At 39.2% G+C, this 14296-nt stretch overlaps 1 protein-coding gene across 18 annotated transcripts in view; it reads left to right on the forward strand.

Moving 5' to 3' along the window:
- Positions 1 to 14296, forward strand: part of RYR2 (ryanodine receptor 2) — a 246048-nt gene that overhangs the window by 92152 nt on the left and 139600 nt on the right. For all 18 annotated transcript variants that reach the window (XM_081187964.1, XM_081187977.1, XM_081187974.1 and 15 more), the window contains 10 exons: positions 144 to 279; positions 2108 to 2203; positions 5610 to 5728; positions 5909 to 6042; positions 6785 to 7026; positions 7998 to 8190; positions 10216 to 10432; positions 11380 to 11484; positions 12971 to 13074; positions 13969 to 14052. In XM_081187964.1, coding sequence (XP_081044090.1) covers positions 144 to 279; positions 2108 to 2203; positions 5610 to 5728; positions 5909 to 6042; positions 6785 to 7026; positions 7998 to 8190; positions 10216 to 10432; positions 11380 to 11484; positions 12971 to 13074; positions 13969 to 14052 — 1430 coding nt within the window. The remainder of the gene's footprint in view (positions 1 to 143; positions 280 to 2107; positions 2204 to 5609; positions 5729 to 5908; positions 6043 to 6784; positions 7027 to 7997; positions 8191 to 10215; positions 10433 to 11379; positions 11485 to 12970; positions 13075 to 13968; positions 14053 to 14296) is intronic.

Below are 14296 nucleotides of genomic sequence, written 5' to 3' on the forward strand. Positions count from 1 at the left end.
GGGTACACGTATATATGCCTATATTGTTTTCTTTTCCCTTCTCCTTTGTTTTATTGTTTGTACCTACAAAGCTCATTGCAAGTTATTTTCCCCCTGTTACAACAACTTATTATTATTTGAGATAAGCGCTATTTCTCTTGTAGGGTATGATCAACTTGGTGCTTGAATGCATTGATCGCTTACATGTATACAGCAGTGCAGCTCATTTTGCTGATGTAGCTGGGAAAGAGGCGGGAGAGACTTGGAAATCTATCCTAAACTCATTGTATGAATTACTAGGTAAGATATGCATTTCAGAAATGGCGATTTTTGTTATCCAAACACACACACAAAATGCTAATGAAACCCCATAGGGCTTCAACATTGTGCTATTACAGACATTTCATCTGTGCAAGCATTCCAGTTTACCAAATAGAATTATTCCCCTTCCCCATGTGTTGTTCTGGGTTCTACTGTCCACTCAAACCATTTTAGGGAGTGTGTCTGTGAGGTGATCCTTGTTGCACAAGCAGAAACCCTTGCTTAGGGCTTCAACTGACTGAGTTTGCTAGGTGAAGCCCATTCTATACGTTAAATAATTTATATAGGATTTTTTTATAAGAGAAAATCTTTGCTGGGGATAAATCTCTAACTTGCTTAATTGAAGCATCTCATGCTGAATAAAGCTTAAATACTGACCTGCAAGTGCTTTCATTCATTCTTTTGGTTTGGGCCAATATTTAGGAATATCATTCATTCAGTCCTGTTTTCCATAACCCATAGCTAAGATGTATGGTTGATAGCAGATAGCTGATGTTTCCATTGTTAATAGCCTTTAATATATACCAGATGCATTATCAGAATGCAGACTGAAAGGAAATCCTTACGCAGAAGAAAATTATTTCTATCCATGTTGTGGCTAGCCATCAATGTAGTTAAAAAATAATATGTAACAAACTGATTTCATTTTCCACCCAAAGGAAATTTTTTTTTGGTGATATTTGATAGTTCCATAAATATATTGCTGTTGAAAAAAAGTTACAAATATATTACTTCATAAGACAATTTAATCTCAGTTACTCCACAAATTAAATATAGTGCTAATGTAGTTCATTTCTGTGTGGGAGGGTGAGACTTGTGAGTATAATGAATTATGTTTCCCAGTTCCATTATTAGTAATACATTTCTTCTACAATATTATTTTCAAGAGTAGCTCATGGAACTTATTTTCCTCTCCTGGCACAATAGGTCTTCAGGGAATATCTGTGTTCCACAATTAATTGTAGAGTTTACCTGACCTGTGGTAAAATTAGCTGTAGCTCTGATGCTTCTAAATTGGGAGTTTATTAAGATTCTTTCTTGATTGCTATTTTAGCAACACTAATTTACAAGGAGAGGACAGCATTAGAAATTTCTGAATTTTTCTCCAGAATCCAAGTCAGAGAAGACTAACTGGCAGAAGGGCTGCTTACAGAAAAAAAACTGATGCTGGCACGAGTGAGGGAGAGGAAGGCCTCCCACGAGGAGTGTCCAGGACTCCCTGTGAAGGGACATTTTCCACATTAGTTCTTCAAAACAGATAGTCTCAGTAAAAGTAGATGTGGAAGAGGCCTTTGGACTTGACTAAGCAGTACTTGTGGGTCTTGATGGGGGATATTTTCCTGTTTGAATTTAATACACAGGAGTCAGGAAGGCATTCAACGTAGCTTCCTGATGGAGCATAAGCTCTGAGGAAGGTTTGCCCCAAGCAAAGTGACATGGAAACATAATTTTATAATGTGAGTTGGTTTTTCACCATACAGAATAAAATATAAAGTATACTATACTATACTAAAGTAAAATATAAAATATAAAGTGTGTGTGCTATTCAGGATGGGTTGCATGGAGAACGCAGCCTATGTGGTAACAAAGTCTATGAATTTTTCACCTTTTGTAAAGATGACTTAAGGCTGCAATCCTAACCCCACTTAACCTAGGAGTAAACCCCATTGATAGGAAAGTATTTGCTTCTAAGTATAAACGGGTTGGATTACACTGTAAGGCATATGTTCTGTATTAACTAATGTGATTACAATGCATATGACAGTTGGTAAAATAAAAAATGAATCACTCTTTTCATTCTTTTCAGCTGCTTTGATTAGAGGGAATCGTAAAAATTGTGCCCAGTTTTCTGGCTCTCTTGATTGGCTCATTAGTAGATTGGAGAGACTAGAAGCATCTTCTGGTATGTATTTTTTTTTTAATCAGAACTAGACAGCCCATAAAACAAATCCCTTGCTTTCACTGTTGTGCAATCTGCTGCTGTATCTTTATAAAAATAAAATGGCAAGAATGTGTTAAGTTCTACTCTTTGGGCAAGTAAAAAGCACACATTGTTTTTTAAATCACAGAAGATTCATATGCAGGAATGATTTTACACAACTTAAACTGGGATTGCGGCTGTACAGATACATGCATAATCTTGTGAATATGCAAGAGTTCCAATAATTTCAGCTGAGACTATTTAAACCAGGGGCTGCCTGCCCATACCACACTTCCTTTTCTGTAATCTCCCCTATTGTGCAGAGACCACCCCATGGTAGCCTCCTGGTTCTCTCCCCACCCCGCTCACCATATTGCAGATACTCAGCCACCTTTTCACACACACTCAGTTCTGAAGCATCCAGCTCCTCCTATTCTGCAGGTTCCTTTGTACCCCACCTTTCACTTTATCCTATTCCTATGCCTCTTTTCTCCCATCTCATTTACCGACAACCCCCTTGCAACAATCTCCACTGAACATGTGGCCTTCCTCTCCCCCACTGTGGCTGATCTTCTTAGTACATTCCATTATCATTCTCTCTTTCTCTTCCACTCCCTTTGGTACACTTCCTCCCACCATCTTTCCACAAGATCTCCTTCAATACATGCCCATTAGCCTCCTCATCTCTGCCTCCCAGTAAGCTGCAGTGATGTGACCAAGCAGAGTTCAGGTGAGCATCAGCACCAACAACAACAACCACACTTTCCACTGCTGGTTATGTCCCACTGATTCCAATGAGACTTTAAATAGCATTTTCTTGGATGATGCCTATTATTTCTTGAAAAATACCTAAATTGTTTTTCTACATCTTAGCATACATAGAATAAAATTATAAACTGGCAGCCATTTGAGACTTTCGTATCATTTTTTGTTGTTCTAAATGACAATAACTTGTCACTTGCTACAAATTAGAAGCTGATTCCAGTTTGGATTATTAAGCCAAGAACGGTGGAGTCCTCTACAATTTAGTTTTTAAAACTCAACAGAGATAATTGTATATGATTACTTCATTAAAAATGTAATTGGCCTTTGGGCTTTAAGATAAAAATCAAATGAGCAGTTTAGATTTTAATTAAATTAACAGTTTAGATTCTCCCCCACATTATCTTCTCTCAAATTAAAAGAGGAACATTTTGAAAATACTTTAATGATATGTTTGCCCTTAGGGATACTGGGTATATATTTGGGAAATAATATAGATAAAAATGGTCCTTTTATTATAATTCAAAATTATCACACTATTTAATATTTAAATCAGTCAAACCTTTATCTGTAAATAGAATTAGTTTCAGGTATTGAGCTTATCTGCATGATAAGGAAACCACTTATGTGTTTTCTGTATTTTGTTAAGAAGCATTACGCTTCTGGCAACAGGAGGATATACAAAAACTCATGTTGGTCAACAGCTGATTGCCTCTGATTATATCTCTGCTAAATAGGGAAACTTGCAAGTAGTGCATAAAACAAATGCTTTGTTGTAAAATGTAATTGGTTTGACCACTGTCAAACTTGATGATCTCAAGGATAATTTCAAACTTCTGTGAAACTTCTTGTAAACAAAAGGATATCTAATATGGAAAGTTTCCCCACCCCATTTATTTCCTCTTTCTGGTGGACATGGAAAAACAGTTGGTCACATGATTTGGAAGAATGGTATAGAATTACATACAACCTGTGATGTTGTATGTCCAGGCTTCGTTTTATCCCATGTTACAGTGCTGACTGTAGCAGCAGCAGCTGGCAGCAATTAACTGTGTGCAGCATCCTTGCTACTGCTACATTAAGAGATCTGCTAGACAATTGTGCCTGGACCTAGAGGAACTTGTCTCAATGCAGCATTGCAGGAATCTTATTTAAGTTTAATGATACTTAATGGCACTGGCTGCTGCTTCATTTGGCTGGTAATTTTGGTTAATTGAGAGGTCATAGGTGATTCAGTGCTGCATCCTACTGCTTCCTACATCTTCATTATCTCAATTTTCATGTAATTAGTTTGCTCATTTTATAGGAGCATCTTTCACACACCCCTTGTGATACACAGAAAACGTATGACATTTTCTATTTTTGACATACTATTAATCTTCTCCAAGAATACATCAAATTATAAGTTATAAAACATTCCCTGCTGCAGCGCTGGGAATTCTGTAACTTACTTACACCATTCCTTGCATTTACATCGTTTACTTACACTATTAATTTGTGAAATTTAAATTATTTATATGCTGCTTTTCAGCTCTAAAAATGGACTCACATAATAATACACCAAAACAAATTAAAACAAAACAAAACTAAGAGCACATAATTGTGAGGCACATTTTTCTGTAAGCTGTATATTAACTACCAGTTAGCCCAGTCCTTTTCTATTACCTCAACAGTGTTAGGCATTTGAAATTTTGTGGTACATTACCCCAAAGAATGAAAGCTTTGTCTGTATTCCTTAATTGCAAATATGAGGCAAAAAACTACTTAAAATCCTAAAAAAAACCAAGGAGATGCAAAACTGAATTATTCCTACCCCTAGTACATAGCATGTTGGCCAAAATTTGAAACTTCAGAATTTGGTAGTATAAGAGCTGTTCAGATTTAATCACATATAAGCTATCAGTTATGGGACGCAAGTGGCACTGTGGTGCAAACCACTGAACCTTGGGCTTGCTGATCGGAAGGTCAGTGGTTTGAACCCCCGCGACGGGGTGAGCTCCCGTTGTTTGGTCCCAGCTCCTGCCAACCTAGCAGTTTGAAACCACATCAAAATGCAAGTAGATAAATAGGTACTGCCCTGGTGGGAAGGTAAATGGTGTTTCTGTGCGCTGCTCTGGTTTCACCAGAAGCGGCTTAGTCATGCTGGCCACACGACCCGGAAAAACTGTCTGCAGTCAAACGTCGGCTCCTTCGGCCAGTAAAGCGAGATGAGCATCGCAACCCCAGAATCATTTGTGACTGGACTTAACTGTCAGGGGTCCTTTACCTTTTTAAAAAGCTGTCAGTTAATTGTGCTGCCAATCTAAAAGAATTAAACAAGCTGTGTTATGAAAATTGTGTACTTAATTTCATTTCCCTGCTTTTAGTGCCTATCGGCGAGATTGAAGATGAATGAAGTATTTTTATTTTATGTTTCCATTCATAACAAGTTTGATTACAGATGCCCATTCTTAATTGTGCAGTATTCATATTAATCTTGTTCTTCCAGTTTTACCATTGTCTTGTTTCATCCATATGCTATATGGATTCTTATTACATTCATATAGCCTGTGGGAGGATATATCTTATGTATGCTTGTGAGATAATTTAAACAATAAACTGATCTTTTTTGTATTTATGTTTTTAGGCATTCTTGAGGTTTTGCACTGTGTGTTGGTAGAAAGTCCAGAAGCTTTAAATATTATTAAAGAAGGACATATTAAATCAATTATATGCCTTTTGGACAAACATGGAAGAAACCATAAGGTATGCAATACAGATTTGGATGGACAGTCTGTGTGGTGGGTAGCTGGTTTATGAAATATCTCAGTGGGAGGGTTTAAGATAGCAAGGGAGAGTCTTTACTGTTTTACACTTGGTGTTTTTAAACAGTATCATGCGAGCTGAGAACCATCATAATCACCATTTGCATCATTTCTTTCCCAGGTGTTAGATGTTTTGTGCTCTCTCTGTGTGTGCCATGGAGTAGCTGTGCGGTCTAATCAGCATTTGATTTGTGACAATCTTCTGCCAGGGCGAGATCTCCTTCTCCAGACACGTCTTGTCAACCATGTGAGCAGGTAAAACATTGACTGGAATGTATGTGCAATCTGTATATAAAACCAAGAACAAATCAAAATGATTTTTCACATGTAGACAAATATAATGGTTGCATTCATTAAGAGACAATCTGTTTATCTCCCCCCCCCCCAATGCTAATATTTCTAAATTAAACGCAGTGACTGTTCGTGTTTTTGCACCTTTTGAAGACATAACCTCTGCTCCCAGTTTTTTGTGTTGATGTTCAAGTTCAAAGTATGGTAGTACGTTTGACCTCGATTACTGCTGTATTTTATTGTGCTGTGGATTTTAAAATAGGTTTTAAATTATTTATTTTTTACTTGTGCATGACCTTGGGGTACATAATGAACAGTGTTATAAAGATATCTAATTAAAATATTATTTACTATTAAATTGTATTATTACTCAAAATCCATTGTATTAGAATAATTAAAATTTAAAAACTTGAATAGGGTTTTATAGAGGCAGTAGCAAATAGTCTGTATCTGCATTGCTTTTACGTGTGAAATATGTTTTTATTTGTTATATTTCTTTGAGATATTTAATAGGATGTAGTTCATGAATGGAATTGAATAAATAACATGCAAACATGGAGCTAGTTGTTGGTTAATTGTTATTTTAATGACTGTTCTGTTGTTGTAATTTGTCTTGGGGTACAGATCCAAAGAGCAAAAGGAGGGTTTAATAATGCTTTTAAAAAACACGAAACTTTTCTGATGCATCTTTTCCCCTTGTATTCAGTATGAGACCCAATATTTTCCTTGGAATCAGCGAGGGCTCTGCTCAATATAGAAAATGGTATTATGAGCTAATGGTTGACCATGTGGGACCATTTACGACAGCCGAAGCTACTCACCTTCGTGTGGGCTGGGCTTCAACAGAAGGCTATTCACCATACCCTGTGGGAGGAGAAGAATGGGGAGGAAATGGTGTTGGTGATGACCTGTATTCCTATAGTTTTGATGGACTTCATCTGTGGTCAGGTAAGGCAAATTAAATACCTTAGCTTTGTTTTTAAAGCACTTAGCAGTTGACTTATTTATTTCAGCCAATATGTCATCTACTAATCTCCAAGTCACATTTGGGGGGGGGGGGAAGAGCCACGATTTTTGCAGGGCTGGGAAAGAGATATTTCTGAAACTCTGTAGGGCCACTGCCAGTCACTGAATAGAGAACATTGGTCTAGATCAGTGTTTCCCAACCTTTTTTGGGCAAAGGCACACTTGTTTGATGAAAAAAATCTCGAGGCACACCACCATTACAGCCCCGTGACGTCAGCGCGCAGCGTCACACCGGGAGGGACACACGAAAGTGTAAGTTTCAATTTTTTTCCCTCCCCCTTGCCGGGGAACCTCCAAGCTTTGGGGGTGGGGGGGGGAGGAGGCAGCAAAGCGAGGCAGGAAGGAGAGCGCGGCTTGGCTGGGTGAGCTTTGGCAGGGGCAGGGAATGAGAGCCGCGAGGCGGGCGCTGCGGACGGAGGCGCTGCCCGCCGAGCTCGCAGGCAGCCAGGCAGGCAGACGGCGAGAGCCCCGCGCTGGGCGGCCTCTCCTCGCCGCCCCCGCCCCGCCTCTCGCCGCCCGACTCGCCTGCCTCCCTCCAGGCAACATCTCGCGGCACACCAGGCAACATCTCGCGGCACACTAGTGTGCCGCGGAACAGTGGTTGGGAAACACTGGTCTATATGAACCACTGTTCTTTCCCCCCCTTCTTGTTTTTATAATTAATTTTTTATTGGATTTTTCAACATAACAAGAGCAAAAACGTATAAAATTAAAGAAAGAAATACTCCAGTGTTCTGAGGAGATTGAAGGCAGCTTCCTGAGATGTAATACTGGCGCTTTTTTGTGTTAATCTGTATTGATTCTTCTTTGGCTTTGTACCAAGTTTTCTGAAAGCAGCTTTTCTTACATGAGGCTGAACTTTTGTTCTAATTATATTTACTCTTATATCCTAGGTTGTGTAGCAAGATCTGTGAATTCTCCCCACCAGCATCTGTTAAGGACTGATGATGTAATCAGCTGCTGCCTTGATCTGAGTGCTCCAAGCATTTCATTCCGGATAAATGGACAGCCAGTCCAGGGGATGTTTGAGAATTTCAATACAGATGGCCTTTTCTTTCCAGTTGTCAGCTTCTCTGCAGGGATAAAGTTAGTCCCCCATCTTGTCATTTTCAGTGAATACATTGCATGTTTTCCTTGCTTATTGTCTTATTCATTTAATTTTGAAATTTCAGTTCTATGCATAGGACTTATTCTATGGGTTAAGCCAGTTGCACCACAGCAGATGTGTGATTGGATCTTCTGATTTTTCTTTTTCTTAACAACTTTTCACAAATTGGATGCGTACGGTGACACTATGGGTTTGATTCTTTGGGGCGGTGAATCACACCACTCAAAACCGACTATATTTGCACTGCTAGGAAAAGCACAGCAGGTGATTTAGATCTGGGAAATGGTCTAGGGAAAAGGGTTAAAGCTTTCATCACCATGGCCCAATCAAATTCAACCTCCTGCAACTTTATATTGTGTATCTTCTGAATTGAGGTTCTGAGAGAGAATTCCGAAAAGAGTCCTGAAGATTTAATTCACCTGTATCCATAGTTATTCCTTTATGTAGTTTTTCTGCTCAGTCAAGCTTTGGATTGTTGTGCCTCTTGAGGCACAGGAAAGGTTTTAGGCTCCAGTGTTCATAACACTGTGCAAGTTTAGAAGCGAGAGAGAGTATTTGGAGGAAGCAAACTCCACAGAAGGGATCTTGGAAGGGATCTATTTATCTTATGGCTTTTAGACTTACATGTACTGCTTTTCCTTAGTGGGAGCTGGAATGGCTGGCCAAAGAAGGGCATAGTAGGTTGAGAGGGGAAGGAAAATGATCTACTTACCCATTCAAAATGGCACTAGGCTGCAACAAAACTCCATGTCCACTCTATGAGGAAAGTGGCTTCCTGTGAGTGGAGGTGCAGCACTCTGAAAAATCCTTATCCAAGGGATATTTAGTTATATAGTGCTTTTCCTAAGAGCTCAAAGCACATCACATATATTAACTGATACATCTTTACTGAGGCCCACATGGTCAATATTAATATTTCCATCTTACAGATGAGGAACTGAAGCCAAAAGATACCTAACACTATACAATGAGTTCATTCTGTGCTGGTTCTGCCTCATAGACTTTGCTCTTACTCACTACTACACTAGTCCAGTGATGAAGTGATGATATAATCACTGGTTTTTTCCAGTTCTAATTTTATCCAAAATAAATAAATTATTCTGAATATTTATTCTGAATAAATATGCATTCTTATTCTTCATTTAAATCACATATAAAATTAATAACCTAAACTAAGCAGTAGTTATTGCTAAATAGACCACAGGTAAGACAGAAAGTGAGATGCGGGTGGTGCTGCTATGGTGTAAACCACTGAGCCTTGGGCTTGCTGATTGGAAGGTCGGCGGTTCGAATCCCCGCGACGGGGTGAGCTCCCGTTGTTCAGTCCTAGCTCCTGCCAACCTAGCAGTTTGAAAGCATGTCAAAGTGCAAGTAGATAAATAGGTACTGCTCTGGCAGGAAGGTAAATGGCGTTTCCGTGCACTGCTCTGGTTTCACCAGAAGTGGCTCAGTCATGCTGGCCATATGACCTGGAAAAACTGTATGTGGACAAATGTCAGCTCCCTCGGACAGTAAAGCAAGATGATCGCTGCAACCCCAGAGTTGTTCGTGAGTGGACTTAACTGTCAGGGGTCCTTTACCTTTTTTTAAGACAGAAAGTAGGAGAAGATAATCACAGCCTAGTGTAGATGCAGTCACCTTTAGATAAAACTAATTCACTCTGAAATACAGTGGTACCTCGGGTTACATACACTTCAGGTTACATACGCTTCAGGTTACAGACTCCGCTAACCCAGAAATAGTGCTTCAGGTTAAAAGCTTTGCTTCAGGATAAGAACAGAAATTGTGCTCCGGTGGCAGCGGGAGGCCCCATTAGCTAAAGTGGTGCTTCAGGTTAAGAACAGTTTCTGGTTAAAACGGACCTTTAGAATGAATTAAGTACTTAACCTGAGGTACCAATGTAAATCCCAGATGCAGCGCTTGCAAAGTGTGACATTGATGGAATAATTTTACTTTAGAATTGAACTAAAGGCATCAGGAATATTTGAATTGTTGTCTTATAGGGTACGTTTTTTGCTTGGAGGCCGCCATGGGGAATTTAAATTCCTTCCACCTCCAGGATATGCTCCTTGTTTTGAAGCTATTCTGCCAAAAGAGAAATTGAAAGTGGAACACAGCAGAGAATACAAACAGGATCGGAATTCCACAAGAGACCTTCTGGGCCCAAATATATCTCTATCCCAAGCAGCTTTCACTCCAGTACCTGTAGATACCAGTCAGGTAAACAGAATCTACATTAACTTTTCAACTATGGGATAAGTATGCTACATAATATTACCGGTATGTTAAAATCAATGAACTTGAAAAATACCTTTTGCTTTCATTTTTTGCCTAATATTTTATTGTTTGGGAGTCTAGATATCAAGTACAATGACACTAAATATTTGTTAATTTGTAAAGGCATTTGTTTTCACAACTTGTTCTATCTAACCAGTCATTTAAAGATAAAAAACTCCTCGAATCAGAAACAAAAGCAATCATCATAGCAACAGTAAAAATACAAAAAGCAGTAGATAGTAGTAGTAGTAGTTGATCTATTTTATATTTGTTTTATGGTTCTCTTTTGTAGGCTATCTTGAAAATCTATTTTTTGCAAAAAAATTATTAGTTTTTACAATATCAATGACAAACAAAAACACAAAACAAACAAAACATAACAAACATAAATCATAACCTTATTGAAAATAGCAGTTATTTGCTTTGTAAAACGACTTCCTCGTTTCCCCTTAGTTGAATTTCATTGCATATCCTTATAACGGTTTTCCAAATCCCAATTTTGACACCCTTTAAAATAAACATTAACATCTTTAAATCTTCTCCTTCTTGTATTAAACATATTATTTTATCAGTTAACGTAAATACAATCCTAAGCCCATTAAGTATCTGGAAGCTGCTATCTTGAAAATCTAGATTAATAAAAAAAAAATCTTAAAAAAGGAAAAAAACTCCTGTACATTGACAAACTCAAAGTACATTTGTTATTATGAGCAGGTTGCTTTCATTATGTTTCCAGTTCAGTCATTTACTACTATGTAATTAGTGAAACATATGTAAACTTTGGACAAGTAGTTTATTTCATTCTGGTAAATTATCGTTTTCTCCCCTCTACTGCACTCTACTGCACTCTGTGTCATTTTATTCTAACAGATTTGCTCTTTTATCTTTAGATTGTATTACCTCCACATCTGGAAAGAATTAGGGAAAAACTAGCTGAGAATATCCATGAACTTTGGGTTATGAATAAAATTGAACTTGGATGGCAGTATGGTCCTGTATGTGATTTTCAAATTTTGTTTTCTATTGTTTTTCTTACTGCTTTAAAATATCATTCATAATAAGGTGGAGTAATTATATTGTGCATGTTCAATGTATATGTACATATAATTTAGAATACTTTTCTAATAGCTGGAAATGAAGCAGAAGTTACACTTTCAGAAAACATAGATTTTGCATTAAATTTTCATTGCTGTTGTAATTGTTTTATTATTTGTTTATATACCCCTTCCTTGCCAAAATGGCTTATACAGTCATACCTCGGGTTAAATACGCTTCGAGCTGAGCGCGTTTGAGTTGCGCTCCTCGGCAACCCGGAAGTAACAGAGCGTGTTACTTCCGGGTTTCGCCGCTTGCACATGCGCAGACGCTCAAAATGACGTCACGCACATGCGCAGAAGCAGCGAAAAGCGACACGTGCGTGTGCAGACGCGCCGTCGCTAGTTACTTTTATCTCTAGATGCGAATGGGGCTCCGGAACGGATCCCGTTCGTATCTAGAGGTACCACGGTAAGTGGTTATCCAAGTAAAAGGGTTTTAAATTATTCAGAAGCATCTCTAACATATTTTCAGGGCTGGGTCATACACAGCACTTGGAGGGTAGCCAGTGGTTGTGCCAAGGAGACTGTAGTTGAGAGCCAAGCCATGAGTCAGCTGAAGAATGAAGTTAGCAGTCAGAGCTGAAGATTGCACTGAATCACACAAGTGCTGGGAAGACCTTCTTGCTCTGGCAATGTCTCAACCTCAAGAGGAGACTTTTGGTAGTGTTCTCTGCCTGGCAGAGCCAAATAGATGGATGGATGGATGGATGGATGGATGGATGGGGCAATTCAGATCCTGAGAATATCGCTGCCCTGTGAGGAGACCCTCCAAACCACAGTTCTGTGGTTCACCAGTGGGGTAGCCTGCACACAAAGACCATGGCTCCCAGCACCAGGTGTGATGGCTCCTGACCTGTATCTGCCATAGCAAATTTCACGTTACATGAAATATCTTACAACTCGGCCAACAGTTATAAATACATCCTTCCTATATAGCACAGTACAGTGGTACCTTGGGTTACATACGCTTCAGGTTACAGACTCCGCTAACCCAGAAATAGTACCTCGGGTTAAGAACTTTGCTTCAGGATGAGAACAGAAATTGTGCTCCGGCGGCGTGGCAGCAGCAGCAGCAGCAGGAGGAGGCCCCATTAGCTAAAGTGGTGCTTCAGGTTAAGAACAGTTTCAGGTTAAGAATGGACCTCTGGAACAAATTAAGTACTTAACCCGAGGTACCACGGTACTTAAAACTCACCATCATTGATTTCAATGGGAGAGATTTAAACAACTCTCACACTGAAATCAATAACAGCTAAAAGTGCCTGACTTTGATTGGATTATTATCTAATATTTCTGACATGGTACAAACTCCTTTTCGGTAATACAGGTCATTTGGACTTACCGTTCTAAGACAGATTTAAGCTCAGTGTTTCCTTTATTGCAGGTTAGAGATGACAACAAGCGACAGCATCCATGTTTGGTGGAGTTTGCAAAACTGCCAGAACAAGAGCGAAATTATAATCTCCAAATGTCACTAGAAACACTAAAGTAAGTTTGTAGCTTGCTCACTCTAATCATAAGTGTTTTTATGTTTCTTCAGAAAGATTTGGGTGTGTGAACTCTTAAATAGTCTATGAGGTTTGCCTTGTATAGGAATAACAAAATGCCCATCTGTTTGGTGGGTGGTGATAAATCAATGTATTACTTAAGTCTTCTGGTAATCTTCTCAAACAGATTTTGGTGATTTCTACATTAATAACTTTGGATACTGCTCTGCTGCTTGCCTCTTTGGCAGGATCTGTAGATGTGCCAAATAAATGTTGCTACATTTAAACATGCTTTCTGAATTTCTTCCTTAAGATTAAGGGAAGTGGGACTGATTCAAATGGTCTGCCTACCCCCACTTAATAGATCAAAATGGCTTCTAGAGAGTGGTAGGGGATGTCTTACCCCATGTTGATAGTCTCCCAGCTGATTCCCTGGTGGCCTACTTGAATGTGGAGCTCACGAGGTTCAGATTCCTGAAGAGGTAGACTCCACTGTGGTAGCAGGGTTGGGGCAGGAGAGTGCTGGAGCTCTGTCTAGTCAAGTTGTATAGGATCAGTTTCAAGCTGTTATCTCTGAGGATGTGGGCAGGCTGTTTGGATGAGTGAAACCATCTGCCTGTCTCCTTGTCCATACTCGCTCATAAATGCAAACCAGGCAGAGCTGGGCAATGGGCTCCGTGGGGTGTGTGTGAATGCTTCTCTCAGTGAGTAATGTATTGTATAAATACAATCCCCAAAAAGTATTTTTGAAGGGAGATACCAAAACCTGGCCCACAGGTTATAGGAATTATTATTTTTGTCTTGCAAACATCTCTCTCCGCAAACCTAGCAGTTGTAGCTTTGCTTTTCAACATGCCAATTTAAATTCCTATAAGCTATTGATTTTCTCCTCCAGAACACTGCTGGCGCTAGGTTGTCATGTTGGGATTGCTGATGAGCATGCTGAGGAAAAAGTGAAGCAACTAAAACTTCCAAAGAAGTAAGTTTAAATTCAGAAAATAAAATGGAAGATGTGTAGGTGTGTGTAAAGTAGGAGCCTGCCTTCCTGTCCAGTCTCACTTGTGTGTTTATCATATCACTGTACTTCCTTGAGTCAAATTGATAATCATGGGCTCTTGGGGGGTTCTCTTTTAATGGTAAGCAAATGCACTCATACAGTTGCAACAGTTCAGCTGTGTGGATGGGAAGTCCACCTTCCCCATCACTTATATAAGGCAATGGCA

Source organism: Podarcis bocagei, assembly GCF_964188305.1.
Source record: "Podarcis bocagei genome assembly, chromosome: 3".
Taxonomy (NCBI): Eukaryota; Metazoa; Chordata; class Lepidosauria; order Squamata; family Lacertidae; genus Podarcis; species Podarcis bocagei.